Source organism: Eschscholzia californica, unplaced genomic scaffold (genome assembly GCF_041429995.1).
Source record: "Eschscholzia californica isolate CP2 unplaced genomic scaffold, dmEscCali1.0.p SCAF_2, whole genome shotgun sequence".
Classification (NCBI taxonomy): Eukaryota; Viridiplantae; Streptophyta; class Magnoliopsida; order Ranunculales; family Papaveraceae; genus Eschscholzia; species Eschscholzia californica.
In genome coordinates this window covers 5,902,703-5,928,794 of record NW_028238309.1, presented here as the reverse complement: position 1 = coordinate 5,928,794, position 26,092 = coordinate 5,902,703, and the positions used below count along the sequence as shown (strand labels likewise).

Genomic DNA, 26,092 nt, shown 5'->3' with positions numbered 1-26,092 from the left:
GCACTCCAGAAGTCTACTCCGATCACTTCAATCATTCTATACTAAGCTCCGGCTACGAATCACCTACCCCGACGATCTCTGGTCTAAGCTAGCCTAAGGCAGAGATTCCGGCTAGAAGCTTCCACGAAACCACATCGAAACTTGCTAGAGGCTTCTCGTTTCTCTCATTCTCCGCTAGTCTATCCTTCTGTGAGCAGAAGACTACCCTTCCACAAGCAGAGATCTACTCTTCCGCAAGCAGAATCCTACTCTTCTATAACCAGAAGTCTACTCTGCTGTTTAAGTAGTCCAGAAGCTACCACAACTCCCCATTCCGTAGAACCGAGCTCCGGCCACTCTACGAGTCGTGCCACCCCGACGCTACAACGATTCTACCATCAATAGTAACTCTACCTTCGGTTTATTCCCTTTATTACATCGAACTAAGTTACTGACTTGACCGTCGGAGGGTCCTTGGCCGACACCATCTCCGGTGCCCCCTTGGACTTCACGGTTGTGTTTCCCTTGTGCAGGTTTACAGGCTACTGGTACCCGTTTTCCACCCTGACGTTAGCCCGACAGTAGCTGTTTCCTTCTCTGACGTTTGCCTACCCGTCTACCCGGCTACCAGAACCGACCTTCTGCCCGTCAACCCGTCTATTTGAAGGCCCGAAGCCTAGTTGCTGGTGCCCACCCGACGATCCTTCTAACCGTGTGACTTTCTACCCGTCCACAGTTTGGCGCCCACCGTGGGGCCTCAGCAACAACTATCAAAGACGACCTTTGCAATGGCAGATGACATGGTAGCCACTCCGATCGATGTTTCAGCACAGATAGCTGCTCTCACAGCCCAAGTATAGGAGAATGCCTAAAAGTTCAAAGCTCTAGAAGAAGAGAATTCTCTGGTGAGAGCAGAAAACCAGCTACTTCAAGAGAAGATCACCGAGCTCTCTGTACCAAGATCAACAGGGCTAAGGTTTCGAGCTCCTGTTACTTCGATGCAACCTTTCACTCCAGAGCCAGGAAATTCTTCCAGCCAACCACCCATGCAATCGGCTACTGTCAGTGGCTCTACAACACTACCTGCAACTCAAGCTGGCTCTGCAACACCCTTCATAATGCCTCTGCCTACATTCCAGAGCTCTGCTCTGCCCCTACACTCTACTCTGCCCTTACACTCTACTGCTGCTCCTCTTTTCTCCTCTTCAATGTTTACTGTTCCCCCCTCACACACTGTTGCAGGTGGGACAACCCTTAACTCACAAGCTGACATCCTAAACTTGTCTTTTACAGGTACTCCTCTGGAGCAGATCATGGCTAGGAAACTCGCAGAGATGGAGGCAATGATCACCAGGATCCCTGGAGTTCCTGCTCCGCTAAGGAAGAGTCTGCCCCAGAGCTACGCAGACTCACCTTTCGTTGATGCTATTGCCTTGGTAGAAATGCCTAAGAAGTTTTCGTTCCCTAACATGAGGATGTACGATGGAACTTCCGATCCAGACAATCACATCGCATCATATAAGCAGAGGATGTTCACCGCTGCAATACCAAGAGATCTCAGAGAAGCATGCATGTGCAAGAGCTTCGGTTCAAGCCTTGTTGGTCCAGCCTTGCAATGGTACACGAACCTGCCCAACAATTCGATCGCCTCCTTTGCCCAGCTCACAGACATATTTGTAGAGCAGTTTGCCAATAGCAAAAAGCTAGAAAAGCTATCTGGCGACCTCTACCGAGTCCACCAGAGAAGGGGCGAGCCACTCAGAGACTACGTGGGGAGGTTCAACCGAGAGAAGGTGTCGATTCCCTACTGCAACCAAGAGACTGCCGTTGATGCGTTCAGAAAAGGCTTACTGCCAGAAGGAGAGTTGTACAAGGAGCTTACCAAATTCAATTGCACTACCATGGAGGATGCCCTGGCTCGCGCTTGGGTAGAAATTCGGTGGGAGGAAGACGAAGCCCACCGAAGCAAATATTATTCTTATGATGACAGGAACAGAGATCGGCGTTCTAGACGACCAGATCGGAGAACAGATAGCAGACCAGGGGATCCCTACCCAACTTCTAGACGTGGCCCTCCTAGGGAAAGCAGGAGGCCACTTGACCCCCCAGCAGGTCGCCCAGCAGAGAAGCCTCAAGGACCCGTTCGTACCAGGATTCCAGAGTACAACCTAAGCATTGAACCAGTCGAACTAGTAGCGGTTATGAAGGGCATGGGCAGTACTGTAAGATGGCCAGGAAAGACAAAGACTCCTAGCGAGAAGAGAGACACAACCAAGTGGTGCGAATTCCACGGAGATCACGGCCACAACACTACAGATTGCATAGCCCTCGGGCTAGAAGTTGCAGAGTTGCTGAAAAGAGGCCACCTTACCGACTTGTTGACAGAGAAAGGGAAGAGTACCCTGGCACAACGAGAGACCCAAGTCAAGGAACCAGAGCAGCCGATTCCTACGAAGACATGTCTTGTGATCTCAGGAGGTTCAGAAGTGAGTGGAGTTAGCCACTCTGCAGCCAAGAGGAGTGCTAGAATTGCAGCCAACCCTCTAGCCCACTCTACAGAAGCTACTCCTCATGCCTACACCAACCAGACAATAAGCTTCATAGACAATGAAGCCACGGGGCTCGTCAACCCTCATCATGACGCTCTTGTTATCTCTCTTAATATTGCGAACGTTCTAGTTAAGCGTATTTTGATAGATAATGGTTCATCCACTAATGTGCTTTTCTTGAATGCTTTGCAAGGTATGGGCTTAGATGAATCTTGCATATGTCGACGCTCTACTGTTCTGGTAGGCTTTAGTGGAGAACAAAAACACACATTGGGAGAAGTCACACTTCCCGTCTTCGCAGGAGGAGTCAACCTTAGCACTGTGTTCGTCGTACTGGACTGCCCTTCTGCCTACAATATCATACTCGGTAGGCCATGGATCCACAGCATGAGGGCAGTACCATCTACGTTCCACCAAGTGCTTAGGTTCCCAACTCCCTGGGGTGTCCGAGAGATCAGAGGGGAGCAGAGTACCTCAAGGAATTGCTACAAAAACGCAATGAAATCCCCGAAGTCAGCCTTATAGCAATTACAGAAGGAGAAACTCAGTAGCACCGATCCAGACTGCCCAAGTATGGAAGAGCTAGATGAAGTCCAGATCCACCCAGACTTCCCGGATCATAAAGTACAGATTGGTTCTAAGCTCAATCCTACCCTACGGAGCAAGCTCGTCGAGTTCCTCACAACCCACCACGATTGCTTTGCCTGGTCTCATGCTGACATGACTGGAATCGACCCTGAGGTAATGGTACACAAATTGCAGGTAGATCCTAGCCATCCTCCAGTAAGACAGAAGCGTAGAAAATTCGCTCCAGAACGAAACAGGGTAATAAATGAGGAAGTTCAGAAGCTGATCGAAGCTGGGTCTGTCCGAGAAGTCAACTACCCCGACTGGTTGGCTAACGTAGTCGTGGTAAAGAAGAAAAATGGGAAGTGGAGAGTCTGTATCGACTTCACAGACTTAAACAAAGCTTGTCCCAAGGATTCATTCCCGCTACCTCACATCGACATGCTTGTCGATGCCACTGCAGGCCACCAACTACTCAGCTTTATGGACGCGTTCTCTGGCTATAACCAGATACTGATGCATCCTGCAGACCAGGAAAAGACTGCCTTCATCACAGAAAGAGGCATCTTCTGCTACAAAGTCATGCCGTTCGGGTTGAAGAACGCAGGGGCAACCTACCAGAGACTGGTAAACAAAATGTTTGCAGGCATGCTAGGGGACACCATGGAAGTCTACATCGACGACATGCTAGTCAAGTCTCTGATGGCTGAAGAACATCTCAAACATCTCCAACAGGCTTTCGACGTACTAGAAAGGTACAATATGAAACTTAATCCTACTAAGTGTTCCTTCGGTGTTTCTTCAGGGAAGTTCTTGGGGTACATGGTGACCCACAGAGGAGTAGAAGCCAACCCAGACCAGATCCAGTCTGTGATGAACATCCCTTCTCCCACATGCATCAAAGATGTGCAGAAACTAGCTGGTCGAGTGGCAACACTCAGCCGTTTTATCTCACGTTCCTCTGAAAAATGCCACCATTTCTTCTCTACTTTACGAAAGGCCAAAGAATTTGCATGGACTCCAGCATGCGAAGAGGCACTCCAGCAACTGAAGGAGTACCTGACCTCTCCACCCTTGCTATCCAAGCCTCAAGAGGGAGAAAAATTGTATGTCTACCTAGCAGTCTCCGAAACAGCAGTAAGTGCAGTGTTAGTACGGGAAGAACAAGGTAAGCAACTACCCGTCTATTACGTTAGCAAGTCCCTGCTTGATGCAGAGACCCGTTATAGCCAGCTAGAAAAGCTTGCACTGGCCTTAGTAATGGCTGCCAGGAAGCTAAGACCATATTTTCAGTGCCACCCGATAGTCGTAGTTACTACATTCCCGTTAAAGAATGTGCTTCACAAACCAGAACTATCTGGTAGACTGACCAAGTGGGCTGTCGAATTAAGCGAGCATGATATTTCCTACCAACCTCGTACTGCGATTAAGTCCCAAGTATTGGCTGACTTTATAGCCGACTTTACACCTAGTACTCTAATTCAAGCCGAGAAGGAGTTACTGTGTCTTGCAGAGCAGAAAAAGCTGAAATGGACCCTGTCGGTTGATGGCTCTAGTAACATGAATGGGGTCGGGCTAGGGCTAGTCCTCCAATCCCCTGAGGGAGACCAAATCCAGCGTGCCGTCAGATGTGAGTTCAAAGCCACAAATAACGAAGCCGAGTACGAATCATTGATCGCCGGGCTAGCTCTCGCCAAAGAAATAGGTGTTCGCAGGCTAGAGATAAAGTCAGACTCCCAACTGATAGTCAACCAAACGCAAGGAGCATACCAGACCAGAGATGCCAGGATGACCGCTTACCTAGCCAAGGTAAAAGGTATGTTAGCTGACTTCGAAGAGGCCAACATAACACAGGTACCCAGGCTGGAGAATGGCCATGCTGATGCCCTAGCCAATCTGGGCTCATCGATCCCAGCCAAGTCAGAGCAGTCAATCCCACTAGTTACCCTCCAGTGGCCAGCCACATGGAAAAATCCTGCCCTGGAGGTAGCAAGTGTAGATTCCAACAACAGTTGGATGACACCAATAATAAGTTATTTGACCACCGACGAGCTACCAGAAGACAAGAATGAGACTCGTAGACTAAGAGCAAAAGCAGCTAGGTTCACCATGCTGGAAGGTCAACTACTTAAAAGATCCTACTCTGGACCCTATCTCAAATGTGTTACTCCAGAGGAAGCCAAATACGTGCTAGCCGAACTTCATGAAGGAGAATGTGGCAACCACTCAGGAAGCCGTAGTCTAGCCAGCCGAGTCCTCACAGCCGGCTACTACTGGCCTACCATGCGAGCAGATTCTATAAGTCACGTCAGGAATTGCGACAGTTGCCAGAGGTTTGCCAACTCCTCCCATTTACCTCCAGAAAAACTCAACTCCATACTCTCACCATGGCCATTCATGAAGTGGGGTATGGACATCGTGGGAAAACTACCCACTGCTCCAGGGCAGAGAGTTTACATGCTAGCCGTAACAGACTACTTCACCAAGTGGATCGAGGCTGAGGCATTCCACCAGGTCAGAGACCGCGAGGTAAAGAATTTTATTTGGAAAAATGTTATTTGCAGGTTCGGGGTACCCAAGGAGATCGTTACCGACAACGGTTCCCAGTTTATTAGTTTCGACTTCCAGGACTTCTGCAAGGGATGGGGAATCAAGCTTAGCTTCTCTACCCCACGCTACCCTCAATCTAATGGACAAGCAGAGTCTTCTAATAAGACCATCATGAAAACTATGAAGAAGAGGCTCAAAAAAGCTAAAGGGGCTTGGGCAGACGAGTTGCCAGGGGTTCTCTGGTCGTATCGAACTACTGCTAGAACCCCAACTGGCGAAACTCCTTTCTCCCTAGCCTACGGTTCTGAAGCGGTCATACCAGCAGAAGCTGGAGTACCATCAGTACGTTGTCAATGGACTACAGAAGAGTCAAATTGGGATCAACTCAACCACAACCTCGACACGGTCGACGAGCTTCGAGATATGGCAGTAATAAGGAATGCAGCATACCAGCAAAAGGTAGCCCGTCATTACAACCGGAACATCAGAGCTCGTACCTTCAAAGTAGGTGACTGGGTGCTCCGAAAGGTTTTCCAGAATACCAGAGAGGCTGGAGCAGGTAAACTAGCCCCCAACTGGGAAGGCCCTTACCTAATCACCAGGGTGATAGGCCAGGGAGCATACAAGCTCCAAGCAAAAGATGGGCTCAATATTAACAACAGTTGGAACGCCACTCATCTAAAGTTGTACCACTTCTAACCCTACCTCTTTACTTTACTTACCACTTCTAATAACACTTGTTCTGACTTAGGCATCGGAGAGTCGGTGGCCATGCCACCGACTACCCCTCTCACCCATTTTGTGACAGGATTCTTGACAATAAAATGGGACACACCCCATTAGACCTGCTGGTCTGCCAGCGTAGACATACACGTCTGGTGAAGTTGGTTCAACTCCCAGACCAAGGAGCATAAGGGCAGTTGCAGCTCCAGTATAACTCGGTAGCATACGACATGCCCACACCGAACCCCTCAGAGGGGAACAGGGAGTACCACATATTCTTATTTCCTCTGTCCATTTTCTATTCTCTCCTCAGAACAATACTGACTTGGGCGTCGGAGGGTCGATGGCAATGCCATCGACCACCTTTTCTTCTTTTCTGTACAGGTTGATTATCCTACGGCAGACATGGGCAAGCTGGAAACAGAACACTCTTCTCCCACCCTGCAACATCAACAAGGATGACGACCTAAGCCCAGAACAAGCCTAGTCCGACCTTTAACCTGAGGGAGAGTAACACATGCCCTTACCTCCTTTGTATAATTTTTTCTTTGTCATCTCAGGACGTTGCTAACTCGAGTTTCTGAAGGTCGATGGTGTTGCCATCGACCACCTATCATTCCAGTGTGCAGGCTGGCTATCTAACGGCAGACTTGGACAAGTTGGGGAAGGACGCCCTTCCCCCATCCTACGATGTCGACGAGGATAACAACTTAAGACCAGGACAAGCATAGTCCAACACTTTGTCTAAGGGAGAGTAACACATACCTCTACCCCCTCTGGCTATCTTTTTTAACATCTAAAAAACCACTAACTCGAGTTTCCGAAGGTCGATGGCATTTGCCATCGACCACCCCTCTTGCAGCGTGCATAGTCGGCAAACTAATGGCGAATTTGGACAAGCTGGAAAAGGACAACCTTCTCCCATCCTACGACGCCAACGAAAATGACAGCCTAAGTCCAGAGCAAATTAACTCTACACTTAGGCTGGGGGGACAATAGATGGCAAGACAGTGTTCACACGGACAACTCGACACCTCTGCCCAGATGACGCTTCCCCGCCGTTGGCATGCATATCCCTGCCCGGGTCGGAGTAGTACAAAGCAAAATGCGGGGCACAACCTACCCTCTACTCAACAAGACATGCAACGTCGATCAACGAGTCCACCAAAGACTAACAAAGTGCGCGCGGCCGACGACTCAGGCTACCCTGATGTGTGCCTCTCCTTACCCCAGCCCTAGGCTGCCCTAGAGCACCACTCTTTGTCCTAAGGCTGCCCCAGAACACCACTGTTTGTCCTACTACACACTTGTTGCACTTTTTATTGAATTACTGTACTCAATGATTACTAAATTCGCAAGTCATCAATAAACGTTAAAGCAATTCTAGCTTCATTCTTAAGTTTGAAACCCAGAAGTTAGAATAACAAGGGGAATCACCCCACAAAAGTTTAGCACGCCCCATGGGCAACGAGGGATACTACAACCCTCCGAAAGTCTAAGTTTAACACAAACTAACGACACAGTATTCCTGACATAGCCCCATGGGCAAGCAAAAGAAAGTAAATCTAACTACCGCTCAGTGGAAGAAGCCAGCCCAAGGGTAGCACAACTCAACGGGCACGACTACCCGACGCTCTAGCCCTAGCTTGAGCCTGCTCTGCCTCTTCGATCGCCCTATCCTCCACCTCCTGTTGGTCAAGAAGCGCAATCGTGCCAGCCGGATCCCAGTCGGTAAGGTGCGTTCCCGCCACGTACTCCCGCATAAGCATGCCCCTTGCATGTATCTGTACCCGCGCCCCGTGATCCTCCACCGCCTCATCGAACTCGTCTGTTTTCACCTTCAACTTGCCTTTGAACTCTTCGGCAAGGCGCCTCTGTTCCTCGACAAGACGAGCCTGCTCCTCGGCAAGACGAGTCTGCTCCTCAGCAAGGCGAGATTTGTCCTCAACGAGAAGATGCTCTGCATGGTATCTCTGCTTCCACTCGTTAATCTGCTCCTCTTGAAGATCTCTAGCATGACCCATGCCAGACAAAGCCTGCGACGAAAGCACATAAAAACACAGCGTTAGATGACAAATCGATACGAGGAATGCTGAACACACCTAAGTAAGAAAGAAGGAATACAAACCCGATAAGCCTGGGTCATAGACCACTCCATGGTCCCGCCATACCCCATCTCCCTAAAACCTGGCCTGTCCCACTCCATGAGCAAGTGAGGGACCACCTGTGGCACGAAAGAAGAATCGTGAAGTGCTGACGATGGGGGTGACACCTCGAAATGTTCCACACTGCCACTGCTACCCGCCGAGGGAGCCACGGTCATAGGCAGCGGCTCGGCACTTGCAGCAGAAGGGGAAGGAGCGGCAGAAGGCCTGAGACGGATGCGCAGAGGATGAGGAGGTGACGCTGCCGTACTTGCAGCAGCTGCTTTTCTAGCACCAGGAACCTCGGGCATACGATACCTCTTCTTCGGCATAACGTCCTCTGGAGGAAAGTAAGCACATACTACTTTAAAAGCACCAAAAGCAAGAAAACAGAACAACGAGATGCAAAAAGGATAAAGCGCATACCAAGGGTCACTTCGTCAACTCTCTTATGGCCAAGTATGACCTCCCAATGCCTCTCGATGGGGCTAAGAGCCAGGCAGAAGTCGAAACGCCTAACAGCGTCCCGTGCTACAAAGTCAATTTCGTTGCCCTGCCCGCTATCTACATGAACCAACACGGTTAGACCAGGTAAGGCAGGAAACGACAAAACTCGCGTCAACATCGACAAACAAACAATAAATATCACTCACTAGCAAGTCTCCACCCCGGAGGCATCCACGACACGTCACGCCCACCAAACAAGCTAGGCCCCTGCGCGAAGAAGTACCGGTCGTATCGTCGCCTCTCGCTGGTAGGCAAGCCTGTCACCACATGGGTCCTACCATCTCGAATGCGAAACTGATACCGACCCTTGTCGAGTTTCAGGAAGTAAAATGCAGACACATCCTCTCCATGCAATACCCTACCAGGCCCAGCCAACTGGTCGAGACACAGCAGAACCCTCCAAGCATTGGGCATCAGCTGGGACGGGTGAATCTCGAATCGCCTAATGATGTCGTACACCAGAGTAGGGATTGGAAGCCGGAGGCCAGTTTCGAAGCAATGCTCGTATAGAGCAACCCAACCTGGCGTATCACCGTCTACCAATTCAGACGGCCCCGGAGCCCTAAGCTTCACATCCTTAGGTATCTTATATTTCTTCCTGATTCTCTTCAAACATGTGTTGGTAATAGCAGATGGAGGGTTTATCAACACCACAGGTCGCCCGGCAGGAACACGCGAACTAACCCCGTCTTGTGTCGAAGCCCCAGCGTACTCACTAGAAGAGTCGCCTACCCGTTCGTCCATCCTACGGAGCACACGTTCGAGTAAGAATAAGGTACTCCCACCAAGGACCTAGCCTAGCCCCCGCAGTGGTGGCAACAAGGCCCTACCCTAGATAACTTGGCAACTACAAGACCAGCATGGCTCTGCCCTGTTGTTACACGTTTTCTGCCTAGCGTGGTCCTACCCCGTCACCACACATATTCTCCTATGGATATGTTAAGTTCGCTACACTAACGAAGCACGCAGAGAACACAATTTGGCCGAATTCTACTATAAGAGTAAAGCAAGGCAAACATATGGCTACCCTAGCCCACATAGTCATGGTAAGAAATCTCTACCCTAGCTTGCACGGCTACCACAAGCCTAGCATGATTCTACCCCGCCGTTACACATTTTCTAGCATGCATGTGTCAAGTTCACTATACTAACATGGCAAGCAAGAAACATGATTTGGTGGAATCCTATCCTAGCTTGCACGGCTACCACAAGCCTGGCGTGATTCTACCCCGCCGTTACATATTTTCTAGCATGCATGTACCAAGTTCACTATACTAACATAGCAAGCAAGGAACATGATTTGGTGGAACCCTACGCTACCACAAGATCAAAATACGGAAAACATGCTACAAATTGTTGTTGAGGAGATCAAAATATAAGTTTTTCTACCAACATACGAAGAACACGAAGAACGCTGAAGAAAAATTCGAAGATTACCTCAAGATCTTCAAGTTTTTCTCTCTCCTAGCTTTTTCTCCAAACTCCACTCCAAAAATGACTCCAAAAAACCACAAGGGTCCAAGACCCCTCATCCCCTTATATATGAGTCGAAAAGTAAGTTAAGCGGACCACGTCGTCCGACACGTCTCATTGCTACACGGCTCGTCTAGAACCTTCAAAGGCGTCATGGACGAGATGCCACCAATAAGAGCAGAACTTGGCGGAGTAATTTTGCGAAGACTCAAGGTCGAATGAACGACACTGGTCGTCACGTGCCGAACCGGCTTACTTGTCGAACCAAACCAACGATCCGGGAACAAAAGCTTCAGGTACCCTTCTCCAATATATACGTATCATATATTATATATATATATATATATATAATAATAAAAAAAAAAAAAAAGAGAGGCTCGGGACAGGAACCTGCTCGGGACAGGGCAGGAAGCTTCCTGCCCTGCGCGCTCCTGCAGGGCAGGACGCGCCTGCCCTGCGCGCACCTGCAGCGCAGGAAGCGCCTGCCCTGCGCGCACCTGCAGGGCAGGAAGCGCCTGCCCTGCGCGCTCCTGAAGGGCAGGACGCGCCTGCCCTGCGCGCACCTGCAGGGCAGGACGCGCCTGCCCGCCTCAGCTCCTCTTCCTTCGGTCAACCCGACCATCTCTCTCCCCTGACTTGCCGCGTCCCGAACGTGGCCAACGCTCTGGCATCCGTCTCTCTACCAATTACACGCCTCCTTGACTCGCTGCCCACCAGTTACGGTGCCGCTCCATCCGATTCATGTCAAAACGCTCCGGCGTACCACACGGGAAAACGAAACAACGATACAAAGCTTCCGGGCACGATTTCAATAGTTTCAGCTACAACTACTCCCTAAGTCAGCCACTCACTAACTAAGGGAGTGGGGGACAAACTGTATTGGCAAAAAACAGCATTGGGCCTTCCTTATGCGCCCACCCTCGTGTAACATAAGAGGGGTGCCTTCAGTAGCCTCTATGGTCTAGCAAGGAAGCCCACCGAAAGCCCAACACGCCTCGCAAGCCCAGAAATTCTAAGCAAGCTTACACAAGCCCACGCTCCTGGCATGCCAAGATAAAGTCTACCATGACGATCCACCCACACTCTAGCTAGTTGTGCGTACACGTGGCCAAGTTGTTAGAGATTGGGTCAACCCAATCCTAGCATTCTGCTACACGTTGGGGTCATGGTAGAAGACCGAGTCTTGCGCTACTTTAAGGGAGTGGTGGACTATTTCTACTGGCAACGAACAGGCTAGGGCGACGAGTATCGTAAGGCTACCCTTCTCTCTCAAGAGATCAACGGCCACGGAAGCAGTCTAGCGTGATCCTACTATTGCGGATCCAACAACCCTGCGTCTCCAAGAGCGGTTACTATCCTCTACACCCTATAAATAAAGGAAGCCTCACTCTTGGAAAGGGTTCAGACTCTCACTCGAAAACTACTTACTTATTCTCTACTTAGCACTCCAGAAGTCTACTCCGATCACTTCAATCATTCTATACTAAGCTCCGGCTACGAATCACCTACCCCGACGATCTCTGGTCTAAGCTAGCCTAAGGCAGAGATTCCGGCTAGAAGCTTCCACGAAACCACATCGGAACTTGCTAGAGGCTTCTCGTTTCTCTCATTCTCCGCTAGTCTATCCTTCTGTGAGCAGAAGACTACCCTTCCACAAGCAGAGATCTACTCTTCCGCAAGCAGAATCCTACTCTTCTATAACCAGAAGTCTACTCTGCTGTTTAAGTAGTCCAGAAGCTACCACAACTCCCCATTCCGTAGAACCGAGCTCCGGCCACTCTACGAGTCGTGCCACCCCGACGCTACAACGATTCTACCATCAATAGTAACTCTACCTTCGGTTTATTCCCTTTATTACATCGAACTAAGTTACTGACTTGACCGTCGGAGGGTCCTTGGCCGACACCATCTCCGGTGCCCCCTTGGACTTCACGGTTGTGTTTCCCTTGTGCAGGTTTACAGGCTACTGGTACCCGTTTTCCACCCTGACGTTAGCCCGACAGTAGCTGTTTCCTTCTCTGACGTTTGCCTACCCGTCTACCCGGCTACCAGAACCGACCTTCTGCCCGTCAACCCGTCTATTTGAAGGCCCGAAGCCTAGTTGCTGGTGCCCACCCGACGATCCTTCTAACCGTGTGACTTTCTACCCGTCCACAGGGGCTAAGAAGGAAAAGGGGCTAAATAGGAAAAGGGGGCTAAAAAGAAAAAGGGCCAAAAAGGAAAAATTTCTCTCCCCACACTGATTCATCGGGAATTGGAATAACTCGATGGTTATACGTCTTCCAGAAGGCTTCAACAGTGAAGAAGGGACTGCAATACCTATATATGAACAGAAGATAACATAGTATAAGTTGCCACTTTGTTCAAAATCTCAACATAAGGAAAGGGGCTCAATAGGGAAAATAAATCTTACTTAGTCAGATCTTCCCGCCTAGGCACTATAACAGCCAGTGCATGTACACATGGCAAACCAGAGATCTGCCATGCACAACAAGTGCAAGTCTTCAAGTTCAGATCTACTTGCCACCTAGCCCTATTAGGTATAGAAACGTTCCAAAGAGTTGAGTCAGATGGTGATACAATGTAGTCCCTAATGCTCTCCTTCCTTTTTGTCAACTCCTTCTCCATTTTTGGTACCAATCCATCTTGTTTCCATCCCCTGGCCTTCATCTTTCGGTTATATATAGATGACATAACCATCATCCAGTACATTTCAATCATCTTGCACAAAGGTTTGTCTCTGATGAACTTCAATATTTGACTGTTGAAGCTCTCAGAGAAGTTGTTGGTGATGTACTCACACTCCTCTCTCTCTCTCTAAAAAACCTTTTTTTTTTATTTTTTCTCTCTCTCTCTAAAAAAAGTTTGAATGTCGAAGGCCCTTAATAAAAAAGAAAAATTCCGAAGGGAATGGGGAGAATTTGTTGAACATACCAACGTTTTGGGGAAATCAAAATAGTTTCCGGGGTGTGAAGACTTTGTAAAAAACTGGTCAAATTTAGTTGACCAGTATATTTTCTAAATGTTAGGGGGAAAGCAAAAATTTTCAACATGTTGAAGGAAAGCAATTTCAATCATTTTTTTTATGTTTATGAAACTACACATGAAGGCTTAAATTAATCCAAAATTAGTAGTGGAAATCAAACCGACCTTGCCCAAAGAGAGCTTTACAATGAATGAACTGTATCCATAGAAATTCCATGGGATTGTGCAAATGAATCAATCATCTCAAACCCAACCTGCTTCAACCAAAAATAAAGATATAGATAGATTGATGTTAGTTAGTAAGGGGTTTCAAAGATGAAAAGGAATGAGCACAAATGATGGAATGAAGCATAGGGTATAGGAAGTTTACATTGTTTCTTGTGCCTTGGTATTTCTGACCAGGATTGTCCAAACCCACAAACAACCATGGCTTGTTCTCAAAATAGGAAGAAGAAGAAGAAGAACAAGTGGAGAAGAAACGCCTTATTATAGTTCCTGCTGCTAGGTATTTACAAACAATCATGCTTTACCCAACTTTTTCTTAACCTAAAACCCATTTAAGAATGAGATTTTATCCACCCATCTTTCACCACCTTCAATAATTAAAGAAAGAAAAAAAAAATCAGCTTTGTTATTTCATTTTATTCAAGAAATTTCAGACTGTAATCGGACTACTTACTCTTGGTTCGTCGGACCAAGTGGAAGATGCTTCAGCCGTTTCGCCCTTTCTCTCTCTCAATTTAAGCCTTCATGTGTAGATTAGGAATTCACAATCTGGGTTAATCCTAAGAATGTTAGTTTCTGGTTCTGTTGTTACCCATTCCTTCAAGTGTCGATCGCCAATTGCTCTTGATACAACCAAAGATCCTTGTAATCTCCACATACTATGGCAAAGATCTACATAACCCAATGGCAGAGGAGGAAGAAAATGGTGGTGGTGGTGGCCGGAAATGGTGGCCGGAATTGAAGATGAAGAAGAAGAAGAAGAGGATGAAGAAGAAGAGGAAGAAGCAATGTTTGATTTCCCCTTAAAATTTGTTACCCCAGAAAATTTCTAAAATTACACCTATTCCCTTTAAAATTTCATACCCCGAAACTATTTTGCTTTCCCCAAAGCCCTGGCCTAAATAAAGTAGAGGTAGCTTAGGACTTTGGGCACAAAGGATAACCATTTTCAACAATGTAAAATTACTGCGGGAAAACCTTTTTAGGTTTTTTTTTAATGGTTAAGGAGTTCCATATCCATATTACGAACAAAGATACTGAAGAATTCTCCAAAATTTGATCAATGTACTTTTTACAGTCCTAAATTTACTTCCCTTTCCGTTCAAATTTCACTCAAGGATTCAAACTTTCAAAGAAGTAATTATAAGCAAATTAGTTCGCGATTCAATCTAGTAAAGAGATTTCAAGAATACGATGGAATTCGAAAACCTAGGGTTTCTTAATGAAGATTCAATCTGGTAATTACTTGTACATCATCTGATCATATATAATCTTGTTTTCCATTTATAGCGATAAGTCAGTAAGACAAATTTTAGGGTTTTTAATCGTTTAATCTCTTATACAGTAGTAACAGCATATGAAATCTGATATTGTTCGTTCCTCGTGAGGAATTTAACCTAGAGATGAAGTGATCAGAATCAATTTGTCTTGATTTTGAAACTTAAAAGCATTATTTTTGGGACACAAGTTTATGAATCTACAGTTTATACACGTATACTGAAAAACTTCAAGCGGATGAAGTTTTGCCACGTTATTCTACTGGAATAAAGCAAGAATCTAGAGAGAGAGAAGATAATGAAGGAGATTACTTATAAACCCTATGAAAAATTACCCAAAAAGAAATTAACACCAATCACCCAAATTAGGGTTGAGATAAAATTCAATCTCTTATTTACTGATTTCTTTGTATGATTAATGATGTGGGTTTTTCATTTTAGCATAGAGAGAGTGATGATTTCTTGTCATTGGGGAAAATTCGAATTTGTGAGGCTGAGGAGTTTTGATAGAAAAGTCGAATGTGTTATTAAAGTTGTGTTGTGTGGTTCAGTTTCTTTTCAGGTTTGGAGCATGCGATAGTCTTTTTGGTACTTTTCTCTCTCTCTAAAGTCATTTCTCTTACTATTTCTATTTCTATTTCCATTGCTTGGTTTGAATGCTTCTTAATGAGGGTAGTTGGGTTTTCCATTTTTCTACAATAGTTCATTTGTTGTCTTTATCCCATTTTGGAAAACAAAATGAGATTCTACTGGAATTGGTCTTGTTCTTTACTTGAGGAACATATGGTTGGAATCTCATATTCCCAATTTCTGTTTTCTCACTTTGGAATAGTATTTTACATTTAGATTTTTGATGAGGAATTTGTGTTAGGGATTTGTTGTTGATGGTAATGGAGGGTTCGTCGGAGTCTGGTTTGAAGAAATCTCACAATTCTAATAGATTGAATGCTTATACCGGTTCAAGTGGAATGCTTGAATCAATTGATGGAGAAAGGCTAGGTGTTTTAAGAGATGTATCTAAAAAATTTGGATGCAACGAGGGCGATATTAGTTTAAGACAGTGGTTGGACAGAACAGAACGATCTATCGATCACCTTGAATGTTTACATATATTTAGGCAAATTGTCCAGATTGTGAATTTAGCACATTCACAAGGCAATGTTGTTCATAATGTTAGACCTTCGTGTTTTATGTTATCTGCTTTTAATTGTGTTTCGTTCATTGAGTCCTCATCATGTTCTAGTTTTGGTTTTAAATCAGATGAAGATGTGTTTAAGAACTATCAAGTTGCAGAGGGCCAGTGGGCTTCTTCACCTTCTCTCTCTGATTTGCTTAAGCGTAAAAGTAGATTATGCCATCATGAAGAATCTAGTCCAGTAATATTAACTTCAAATGCTTCCAAGTCGGGAGAGACAGATAACATCAAGGTAGACGATCGTAGTGAAGTCGAGGAAGTAGAAATTTCCAAGAAAAATTTGAAGTTGAAGGAAATATTGCTTATGGAGAATAGTTGGTATACTAGTCCAGAAGAGGTTGCTGGAGCCCCGAGTTCTTTCTCTTCAGATATTTATCGTTTGGGGGTTCTTTTCTTCGAGGTCTGTACTCAAATATAGCACTCCTCATCTGCTTAGACCTTATAAGTTGGGTTTGTCGATAGGTTAAGCTTATTTTAATGATTGATGATTAATTTTTAAACCAACGTGTCTGTTGTTGTATATAGTTGTTTTGCACATTTATCTCAAGTGACGAAAAGCTGCGAACTATGTATAATCTGAGACATCGAGTATTGCCTCCAAATTTGCTGTTGAATTGGTCGAAGGAAGCGTCATTTTGCTTGTGGCTATTACACCCCCAATCAGATACTCGACCGAAGATGATGTGAGTTTACATTGTCTCTATATTGATGTATCTTTCATTGGCCTCCTTTATGTTTTGTAGTTACATTCTGCTTTTGTATTGGCTAAATTTGAACAGACTCCAATCAGTTTTGGGTTGTGTACATAACATACTCCCTTCCTCTTCTTATAATTACATTTTCTTTGGTGATTGGTTTCTGTTCATATTTTTTCATTTGGGATAAAATATCACTTCTCCCATGTTAAAATGTCGAGATGATTAGTGCGATTAATGGTTGCTATATTGCACACTAAATTTGTTTTTTGTGTTCTTTATATTTCACAGACCTCTAACTCACTTTTTTTTGTTTCTTATTGCATATAACAGTGAGGTAGTACAGAATGAGTTCCTCAAGCCAACAGACAATTCGAAAGAACTTGAAGCTGCTATGAAGCTAAAGGAGGAAATAGAAGAACATGATTTGCTTCTAGAATTCCTTTTGGAAGTTCAGTGTAGAAAGAAAGAATCTGCTTATAAGTTACATGATGCCATTCGTTGCCTCTGTTCTGACATTGAAATTCTGAATCAGCAATTGATTCTTAAGAAAAATGGAGGTTGCGGTCAGGAACTGAATAAGGATGATTCCTTAGCCTTACAGACTGGGAGCAACCCTCCAGTGAAGACTGTAAGTTATCAGGATTTGAGTGGCTTCTTGCCCAGAAAACGCTGCAGACCAAAATTTCAAATTCATGCTGAAGAGAAATCTAATGAACCAGTAAGTGAGCTGAAGACGGCAGTAAAGGACTCAGAGAAGTGGGAAAGTGTCGTGTCTAAAAGTGCCAGATTAATGAAGAACTTTAAACAACTTGAGTCGGCTTATTTTTCGACAAGATCGAGGGCAAGCAAGCCAATAGAAAAACACGCCTTTGGATATTCTCAGATGAGCAGGGATGGTAATGGGCCTATTTCGACAACTGAAGGAAGTTCAGTTGATAACTTGGTGTACAAGGAACAGAGCAGTGAAGCTAGAAAAATCGGATGGATAAATCCATTCCTTGAAGGCCTGTGCAAATACCTGTCTTATAGCAAGTTAAAAGTGAAGGCCGAACTCAAACAAGGGGATTTGCTAAGCTCTTCCAACTTAGTGTGTTCTATGAGTTTTGACCGTGACAAAAACCTTTTTGCTACAGCTGGTGTAAATAGAAAAATTAAAATATATGAATGCAACATGATCCTAAAGGAAGACAGAGAGATTCATTATCCTGTAATTGAGATGGCTAATAGGTCAAAGCTTAGCAGTATTTGTTGGAATAGTTACATCCAGAGTCAGTTGGCTTCGAGTGACTTCGACGGTGTTGTGCAGGTACGGGAGGCTGTTTGTACGAGTAAACTGTTCTTCACTTAGTCTTGGTTATAAACACGTGTCACGGTGTCACTATTCTTTTAGGAATGCGCTCACTATGTGCAAGCTTGTTCGAACCTTACATAGGGAGCTGAAGCCTAAATAAAGTTGATCGGTCATTTTTGTAAAAAAAGCTATGGACTTTTGGCCAATTTTCCTTCTTTTTATATTCGAAAGTTAGATATACCAAATCTGCAATATAATAAAGTATATCTAACCATTTCTAGGTATGGGATGTTACGAGAGGACAAGTGTTCTTGGAGATGAGGGAGCATGAGCGGCGTGTATGGTCTGTCGACTACTCAGTGGTGGACCCTACAAAGTTGGCTAGCGGAAGTGATGATGGTACTGTCAAGCTATGGAATATCAATCAGGCAAGACTATTTTTGAATTTGGTGGATGAAAGAGTTGAAATGTCTTAATCTAATTGTCATTATTATATTTGGACGTATAAAAAGTTGTTTCTCTTATTTTGGTTGAATTTCAGAAAGGAAGTATTGGTACTATCAAAACGAAGGCCAACGTTTGCTGTGTTCAGTTCCCTCCAAATTTGGCATGTTCACTTGCAGTTGGTTCGGCTGACCACAATGTTTACTGTTACGATCTTCGTAACACGAGAGTTCCTATAAGTACCTTAATTGGGCACACTAAAACTGTGAGCTATGTTAAGTATGTTGATTCAACAACTCTTGTTTCTGGATCTACGGATAATTCACTGAGGCTTTGGGATTTGTCATGTCCATCACGAGTACTTGACAATCCTCTCCAGAAATTCACTGCGCACACAAATTTAAAGGTCCACGTCTATTTTTTTACTATAATATTTGTTGGGTTACTGGACGAGTACCTTTTCATTATGAACTCTGTTGCTTGTATCTGGCTTAGTTTATTGCTGCTTACACTAATTTTGTTTGGCCGCAGAATTTCGTTGGTTTATCTATATATGATGGCTACATTGCTACAGGCTCGGAAACTAATGAGGTACTACATAAAATGCCAACTCAAGATAAACGTTAGTTATGCGATGTATTATATTGACTCGTATCGTAACAGTATTACTCTTTCTAGGTCATTCCGTACCTGTAATATATAAGTCATGGGCGTGCGAGGTTAATTGTGCTAGACAGATGTTAATCGTGGTTAACCTATTTGCTGTTAAAAAATTAGCAGCAACTATGCTACTTATAGTACTAATTCGGCTGAATCTTGCTCCTCTTCGATTTTCTATTTTGAGTTTCACTTTAGAATTTCTGTCCTTGAGTTAAGACTTAAGAACAAGATGATGGCGGCACAATGCCTCTTGATGCCAACATGGTCATGAAAAGTTAGAGTTAGTTTTCCCGGTAAGCTAATATTGGTATTTAGACTTCATAGTTGATACAGATAAATTTTGGAAACTGGGAATATATCCTTTGATGAAACAATAAAAATCTGACTTTAAGCTGTTTTGAATTTTGTATTCTTCGACAATTCTTATCTTTGCATGATTGCATCAACGATGAACAATTCTTTCTCCAAATAATTTTAGTGCTTACTTATCTTTACTCATCTGTCTTTTTTATCACGATGGCTTTATCTTTTAATGGCAGGTTTTCATCTACCATAAAGCTTTTCCAATGCCAGTATTATCTTTCAGATTCAACAGCACCGACCCACTCTCATGTCATGAAGTAGATGAGCCATTCATCTCATCTGTTTGTTGGCGAGACCAGTCCACCTTGCTTGCCGCCAATTCAACAGGAAATATCAAACTTCTGGAGATGGATTGATACGGTGCGTCTCCGTGGAATGAAATAAGTCCGGGAGAGCAAAAGAAAAATCGTAAACCTGCAGAATTAGACCAACTGAGTTCTAACGACAAATAGAGGGTAAGCAACATAAATGTGTCTGAATATCGGTTTTAAATTTTGAACCTCCAATTTAAAATCTGACTTATTGGACTGTGATCAGGACGAAGCTGGAATCGGCTCTACGACTTGGATTGTATTCTTTACCATCTGAAATTCTTTGTATAATGAAAGAGGACTTAAACTTCCACCTTGCCAACTTGGTTAAGTTAATGAGTTGTAACACCACACAACTGAGTAACGTATACTCGTATACCACCTTTTACCCATTTGGATATTTATTTAACTAACTTAGCACTGAATATCGATTAAATTTTCTTCAATTCTCTGAAACCCATTTAGTGAGTCGGAACTTGTACGAGCTAGTTAAGATGTGTATATACTTCTCTAGCTCTCATTTTTGTGTTCTTCCTTGTATATGTCTTATTGTATTATCTTCTGTGTGTACTGAGAACAATTCTATCTGGACGCCGAAAAAGCTATATAATTGTATACTTTTTCTATTCAATTCTTTTTCCTGTAACCGATGTTTCTTGACGATATAAGAAAAGATATTCACTTATAATTCAGATGGGTTTTGTTCTTATAGAGAAGATATCCTTGATCCACTTTTTATCTTGCTTGTGGAAAAGGTTTTCACATTATCTTTTAGTTTTTATATCTGGCACAAACTTCTTGGATTGATGCAACTCGAAGAACAGCCTTACATCTTGGTGATATTTGGAGTATACATATGGGTTGATTGCTGACATTTTTATAATCATCTCATCTGATTTTACAGGTTCGTGCAGGAACATGATAGGAACTGAGTTACTCGTAAATTTCTCATGTCAATTATCCAGGTAATTTCAGCATGCATAATCTTTTTTTTTTTTCGTGATATACAAGGCAAGGATATAAATATATCGATCATTAAATAAGGAAATACATCAGCATTTTGTTTTCGTGATATACAAGGTAAGGATATAAATATATCGATCATTAAACAAGGAAATACATCAGCATTTTCTTCTCGTCACGAGACAGAAGATAAGATATTCAAACCTTTTGAAAGGAGACAGCTTCTTAAAATACGGTATGGTTTATCAAAGTTCCTTATGGGATTTTCTATTTTTTTCGTCAAGGCTAGATTCATGCATTCATGCTATTTTGAGCCCACCATATATATAATATATGTTGCCTATTTGAAGTTCAAGTTCGAGTTTTTTTTTTGGATAATAAAAATAGAGGAAGTTAGAATAGAAACAAATTAGGTTTTTCTCTTGTGATGTGGATTGTAAACCAGAAACCATGGTAGGGCGGGTCAATGTCTAAGGACTAACAACCCTCAAACCAATTCCAGAAGTTTGGAGGTTTCTTTTCTCAATGTTAGTGGGTGGATTGGAGTGAGAGTCAACTTTGGCCTACTACTAAGAAATTAGATACCAATTATAAATAAAATAAAGTACATGATAGAAGGGGAAAAAAAGTAATTTCTGACCCTAGGTATTGGGGCAAGTGTCGCATAGATACTATTATGATAGATAAACCTACATAATTACGAGAGATAATCCAAATATAGGAAATAAACAAGATGACCGTCATATCATGAGGATCTGGAGTTTATCAGTAGATTGTTTTCTTTTTTGTTGTTGCAGGGATTGGTTGATGGTATTAGAATTGTAAAGATCACAACAATGGACAATGAATATAACACCAAGGCTATACATGGATGAAGGGGATTATTGGTACTCCGCTAACTACCTTAATCCTAAAGATCTAACGGTCGTGGATCTTTAGATCTGACAGCCGGTGATCCTCGGATGCAATGACCAACATCTATAAGCACCTGTAAGGCACGAAATAACTATGAGGGGCCTCGAAGCGGCTTGTTTGAGGTTCCGGTCAAGCTAGTGGCTGGGCTATATGGGCTAGCTAAATCAAGCTAGGTTCGAGTAGGCTCCAACATCCGAGCCCCACTTACTAATCGTAGTGGGTCAGGCGAGGACTACCTGCCTTCTGGCTTCAGACGTGAGACGTCCCACATGTATAGACAGATTCGATACCGTGACGACGGGTTTGTTCCCACCCTAATTAGTGTGGATATTCACTGTCAAGTACTCCAACATATATGGCTCTACATGTTTCAACATAAACCTCTAGTTTCATGGACAAAGACAAACACAGGCTGTTTCAATTGTCATTTTGACCATAGAAACCCTAGAATAATGTCCTTTTTTCTTTTTTGTGTGTTTTCTTCCATTTTTTAACTAAAAAGTGGGATTAAAATCTCACTCTTAACTGTTTAACCCGTACATCTGGTACAACTCATTGTTTTTTATCTTATTTTGGGGTTTTTCTCTCTTTTCACACTTTTTATATAGATTTCTTTACTCTGACAGCAAAAACTTTGATTCTTCTTCATTCATTCATTAATTGATAATATACATCTCAGCCGACATAATTAATATTCACCCTTAGAAAATTCAACCAATCAAAGAAAAAGAAAAAAACCCATTCTTTATCTTTAATGAATTTTATTCATGGGGACCCGCCATGAATGATCCACCTTCCTCCTAGAATCATCATTTTTGATGAATAAAAGAGGAAGTGGGTACGTCTGAAATTTTACTACTAGTATTTTGAACGTTTACGGTAAGTATGATGTATGGGTTTTCTGTTACTGTGAAAAGGATCTCCTTTGTTTAGTATTGTCCCCGAAAGATCCAGTTTTTATCAGAATGAACAAGAAGATTATAGAAAATGACTTTTCATCCCACTGACCACCTTCCATAAAACTAGAGATATAGAGAGAGAGAGAGAGAGAGAGGTGAAGAAGAAATGAACTATCACATGCAAAGACAAATACACGTTTGATTGAGGTATGGGTTTTGTTTTTTTTCTTCTTCTTTTTTTTTGTTGATTTGATTTGATTTTGTTTTGCTTATCAGATCTGAATATTTTCTTCTGGAACTCAAAATGGTGGGTGGGTTGTTGTTTATAATGTCTTTGGAACTTGATATTTTTTGGATTATTTTGGGTTCAATAATTGATATTCCTTTCGGTTTAATGGAGTATTAATCATGGTTATTTGTTTATTTAGTGGATTCTTTTTTTTTTGTTTGCTTTTTGTTTGCTTTTTGATTTTGGGTAAGATTTGTTTATTTATTTAAGTTTTTGTAATCTTCAGGATTTTGATGAATGTGCTATAGATAGACTTGGAAGAATTATCGGAGATGAAGATTTAGGGTTAATATGATAAAGCATATCTGATTTAGGTAACAGAGATGAAAAGAGGGTATGAAAATTCTGAATATCCATGGGTTTCAATAGGTTTGAAGGGATTCTGGATATGAGTTTTGTTCTGATCTTAGAGATTTCTGAAAAAGTGAGTTCAGATACTCAACTGGAAGAGAAGAACCATAAGAAGAAGAAAAACAAAAATGATTTGATTTGAATCTTATTAGGTATTTTGGGGTTTTAGGGATTAGTGTGAGAGGATTAAGGCCAATGGAGGAAGTTTCAAACTCTTGGGTTAGGAGGGCCAAATTCTCTCACACTGTGTATCATAGACTAGATTTTTCACGATTACCATCTTCTCCGTCGAGGAGATTTCAACCTGTTCCCTTAGATCTTCCAGCTAATTTTGATCCCAGATCGAAATTAACCTCTGGATCAATTAGTACTACTCTTAAATCAGGGTTTCTCAAGAACCCGGATTTGCATATTGTTCCTCCTAATCTTGATCTCAGATCGATATCTAAGCCTGGTTCAACTACTATTAGTAAAAAGTTAGGATCCTTTAGGAGTCCTAGTCCTCAAAATCTCATGAAACAGAGATCTTTATCCCCTGTTCATAAAACTGTCATGTCTGAATCGTTTAAAGAAGCTCAAATGGAACGGAAGCGATTCTCAACTCCATGTCCTAGTAGAAAAGAACGCGAAAAGAAACCTACTAGAAAGTTTTTTAGAAATGATTCAAACCACAATAGTTTCTCGTCAACCGATTCGGTATCGTCTACTAATAGTATCCTAAGACATTTATCTTCGATGAAAGTTTCTGATAAATCAAATAAGTTTCGTAAAGAATCAACATGGGCTAAGTACTTCGATCGTGGAGGTGGAAAGATTAGGGCAGTTGAAGCTGCAGATGAATGGACTGTTGATCTCTCGAAATTATTTCTTGGACTTCGATTTGCTTCTGGAGCTCATAGTCGACTCTACCATGGAATTTATAATGATCAACCCGTTGCAGTGAAAATTATTAGACAACCTGATGATGACGATAATGGAGTCATGGCAGCTCGATTGGAGAAGCAATTCCGGAGAGAGGTTACTCTTCTCTCTCGTCTTCACCATCAAAATGTCATAAAGGTAACCATTTTAGTTTCTTTTCTTACCCGGAATGTGATATCTCTACTTCTGTGATATTTGCGTTCTTAATTTGGGTTTATGAATCAAGCAACTTAATCACTTTTTAATTACTTGATAACTCATTCTTTTGGGTTTCCATTTAGGCGTTCGTTTGTGATAATCATAACATAACCTAAAACTAGAGATATTTCAATTGTGATTTCCTCCATTGTTGTGCTTATTGAGTTGAAAAACTGAATTCGTTATGTTTACGCAGTTGGTAGCGGCATGTAGAAAACCGCCCGTGTTTTGTATTATAACAGAGTATTTATCCGGGGGTTCTCTGAGGTCATTCTTGCACAAGCTTGACCAAAAGTCTCTTCCTCTCGAAAAGCTAATAGCATTGTCTCTAGATGTTGCTAGAGGAATGGAATATATTCATTCAGAAGGTGTTGTTCATCGGGATCTTAAACCCGAAAACATCCTATTTGATCAAGATTTCAACTTGAAAGTTGCTGATTTTGGAATTGCTTGTGAAGAAGCTTACTGTGATCCTCTAGCTGAAGACTTGGGAACTTATCGTTGGATGGCACCCGAGATGATCAAGCACAAGACTTATGGACGAAAGGTCGATGTTTACAGCTTTGGGCTTATCATGTGGGAGATGATGGCTGGAGCTATTCCCTACGACGATAAGTCACCCATTCAAGCTGCTTTTGCTGTCGTTAATAAGGTACAACTCGAGCAACCATTCTAACTATATACTGTATATGTTGAAATGTTATACTTATGGAATGAAGTCGTCTCATCAGTTAGTTTCTAGCAATATTTAGATGAATTTTATATTTTCAATTAGAAAAAAGAGAGAAATGTTACACAATTAACTCATGGTTTCTTTAATCTAAACCTTCAGAACTTGAGGCCGGATGTTCCAGTGAACTGTCCACCTGCTTTACGGGCTCTGATCGAGCAATGTTGGGCTCTAAACTCTGACAAGCGACCAGAGTTTTGGCAGATTGTAAAGGTGTTGGAGCAATTTGAGTCATCTCTTGCAGAAGACGGCACATTGGATCTAGTCCACAACACCATAGGACCCGACCAGAAGAAGAGGCTGTTTCATTGGATTCAAAAGCTTGCCCCTGTTAATTCTTCTAATAATAATGGTTCGTCGCCTATACCAAAACCGAAATTTTACTAACTTTTCCTATGTTCTTAGCTTTTGTAGTATCACCTGTTTTTTCTACTACAAGTTCAAACATTAATCCTGTATGTTACTTGCTTTCTCACACACAAAACACAATACATATGGATTGAATTTGTGTTTGTAAGAGATTGTTATGGACAAAACATTGTTCAAAATGAATGGATTTGAAGATCCAAAAATCCCAAAGTTTTTAATGGGATTTTAAATGATGAAATTCTTTTCTTTTTAATGAAGATTATGCTTGTTTATGGTGCTAGTTGATATCTTCTCCAATTCTACTTTCTACTTTCTTTTACATTTTTCCTATACAATAATGCTAGGTCTTTCGCTAACTTGACTCTATGATAATAGGACAAGGGTCGTAGTGCCCTCAAACCCATCTCACCCTTCTTGTCCGACCCTTGCGGGAAAATGAGTTCAAGTTTGCAGACAATCTATCTTTATTGTTTTCTTTAAAGTCGTTGAATAGTGTTAAACAAGAAATTACCTTGA

At 42.9% G+C, this 26,092-nt stretch overlaps 3 protein-coding genes across 9 annotated transcripts; all 3 read left to right on the top strand.

Moving 5' to 3' along the window:
- Nucleotides 1-1,025: 1,025 nt before the first annotated feature.
- LOC147555636 (uncharacterized) lies at nucleotides 1,026-3,053 on the top strand. The gene has a single exon (XM_086658508.1). The coding sequence runs from the start codon at nucleotides 1,026-1,028 to the stop codon at nucleotides 3,051-3,053; it is 2,028 nt and encodes a 675-aa protein (XP_086514634.1).
- A 9,989-nt stretch (nucleotides 3,054-13,042) lies between these two features.
- On the top strand, nucleotides 13,043-20,633 carry LOC147555635 (protein SPA1-RELATED 3-like). 5 transcript variants are annotated; one of them, XM_086663282.1, is made up of 10 exons: nucleotides 13,043-13,224; nucleotides 15,421-15,567; nucleotides 16,240-16,574; nucleotides 16,700-16,857; nucleotides 17,203-18,178; nucleotides 18,445-18,591; nucleotides 18,705-19,013; nucleotides 19,139-19,198; nucleotides 19,807-20,085; nucleotides 20,168-20,633. In XM_086663282.1, the coding sequence occupies exons 3-9, from the start codon at nucleotides 16,479-16,481 to the stop codon at nucleotides 19,984-19,986; spliced, it is 1,926 nt and encodes a 641-aa protein (XP_086519408.1). In that variant the 5' UTR covers nucleotides 13,043-13,224; nucleotides 15,421-15,567; nucleotides 16,240-16,478; the 3' UTR covers nucleotides 19,987-20,085; nucleotides 20,168-20,633. The 5 variants fall into 5 exon arrangements, with proteins under 5 accessions (XP_086519408.1, XP_086519406.1, XP_086519407.1 ...); XM_086663281.1 differs by lacking the exon at nucleotides 13,043-13,224 and adding an exon at nucleotides 13,635-14,940 and having other exon boundaries at nucleotides 15,531-15,567; XM_086663280.1 differs by lacking the exons at nucleotides 13,043-13,224; nucleotides 15,421-15,567 and adding an exon at nucleotides 13,592-14,940.
- Nucleotides 20,634-20,761: 128 nt separating this feature from the next.
- Nucleotides 20,762-25,854, top strand: LOC147555634 (serine/threonine/tyrosine-protein kinase HT1-like). Of its 3 annotated transcripts, XM_086663286.1 has the most exons (5): nucleotides 20,762-20,906; nucleotides 21,022-21,139; nucleotides 23,234-24,417; nucleotides 24,674-25,129; nucleotides 25,310-25,854. In XM_086663286.1, exons 3-5 carry the CDS (start codon nucleotides 23,554-23,556, stop codon nucleotides 25,592-25,594), a joined length of 1,605 nt encoding a protein of 534 aa, XP_086519412.1. In that variant the 5' UTR covers nucleotides 20,762-20,906; nucleotides 21,022-21,139; nucleotides 23,234-23,553; the 3' UTR covers nucleotides 25,595-25,854. The 3 variants fall into 3 exon arrangements, with proteins under 3 accessions (XP_086519412.1, XP_086519410.1, XP_086519411.1); XM_086663284.1 differs by lacking the exons at nucleotides 20,762-20,906; nucleotides 21,022-21,139 and adding an exon at nucleotides 21,702-22,925; XM_086663285.1 differs by lacking the exons at nucleotides 20,762-20,906; nucleotides 21,022-21,139 and adding an exon at nucleotides 21,702-23,025.
- Nucleotides 25,855-26,092: the final 238 nt, after the last annotated feature.

Coding starts and splice junctions, on each gene's coding strand:
- LOC147555634 (XM_086663286.1), top strand. CDS start 23,554: ATGGAGGAAGTTTCAAACTCTTGGGTTAGGAGGGCCAAATTCTCTCAC. Junction 24,418..24,673: donor ACCATCAAAATGTCATAAAG/GTAACCATTTTA, acceptor ATGTTTACGCAG/TTGGTAGCGGCATGTAGAAA. Junction 25,130..25,309: donor CTTTTGCTGTCGTTAATAAG/GTACAACTCGAG, acceptor CTAAACCTTCAG/AACTTGAGGCCGGATGTTCC.
- LOC147555635 (XM_086663279.1), top strand. CDS start 15,864: ATGGTAATGGAGGGTTCGTCGGAGTCTGGTTTGAAGAAATCTCACAAT. Junction 16,858..17,202: donor GATACTCGACCGAAGATGAT/GTGAGTTTACAT, acceptor TGCATATAACAG/TGAGGTAGTACAGAATGAGT. Junction 18,592..18,704: donor AGCTATGGAATATCAATCAG/GCAAGACTATTT, acceptor GTTGAATTTCAG/AAAGGAAGTATTGGTACTAT.
- LOC147555636 (XM_086658508.1), top strand. CDS start 1,026: ATGCAATCGGCTACTGTCAGTGGCTCTACAACACTACCTGCAACTCAA.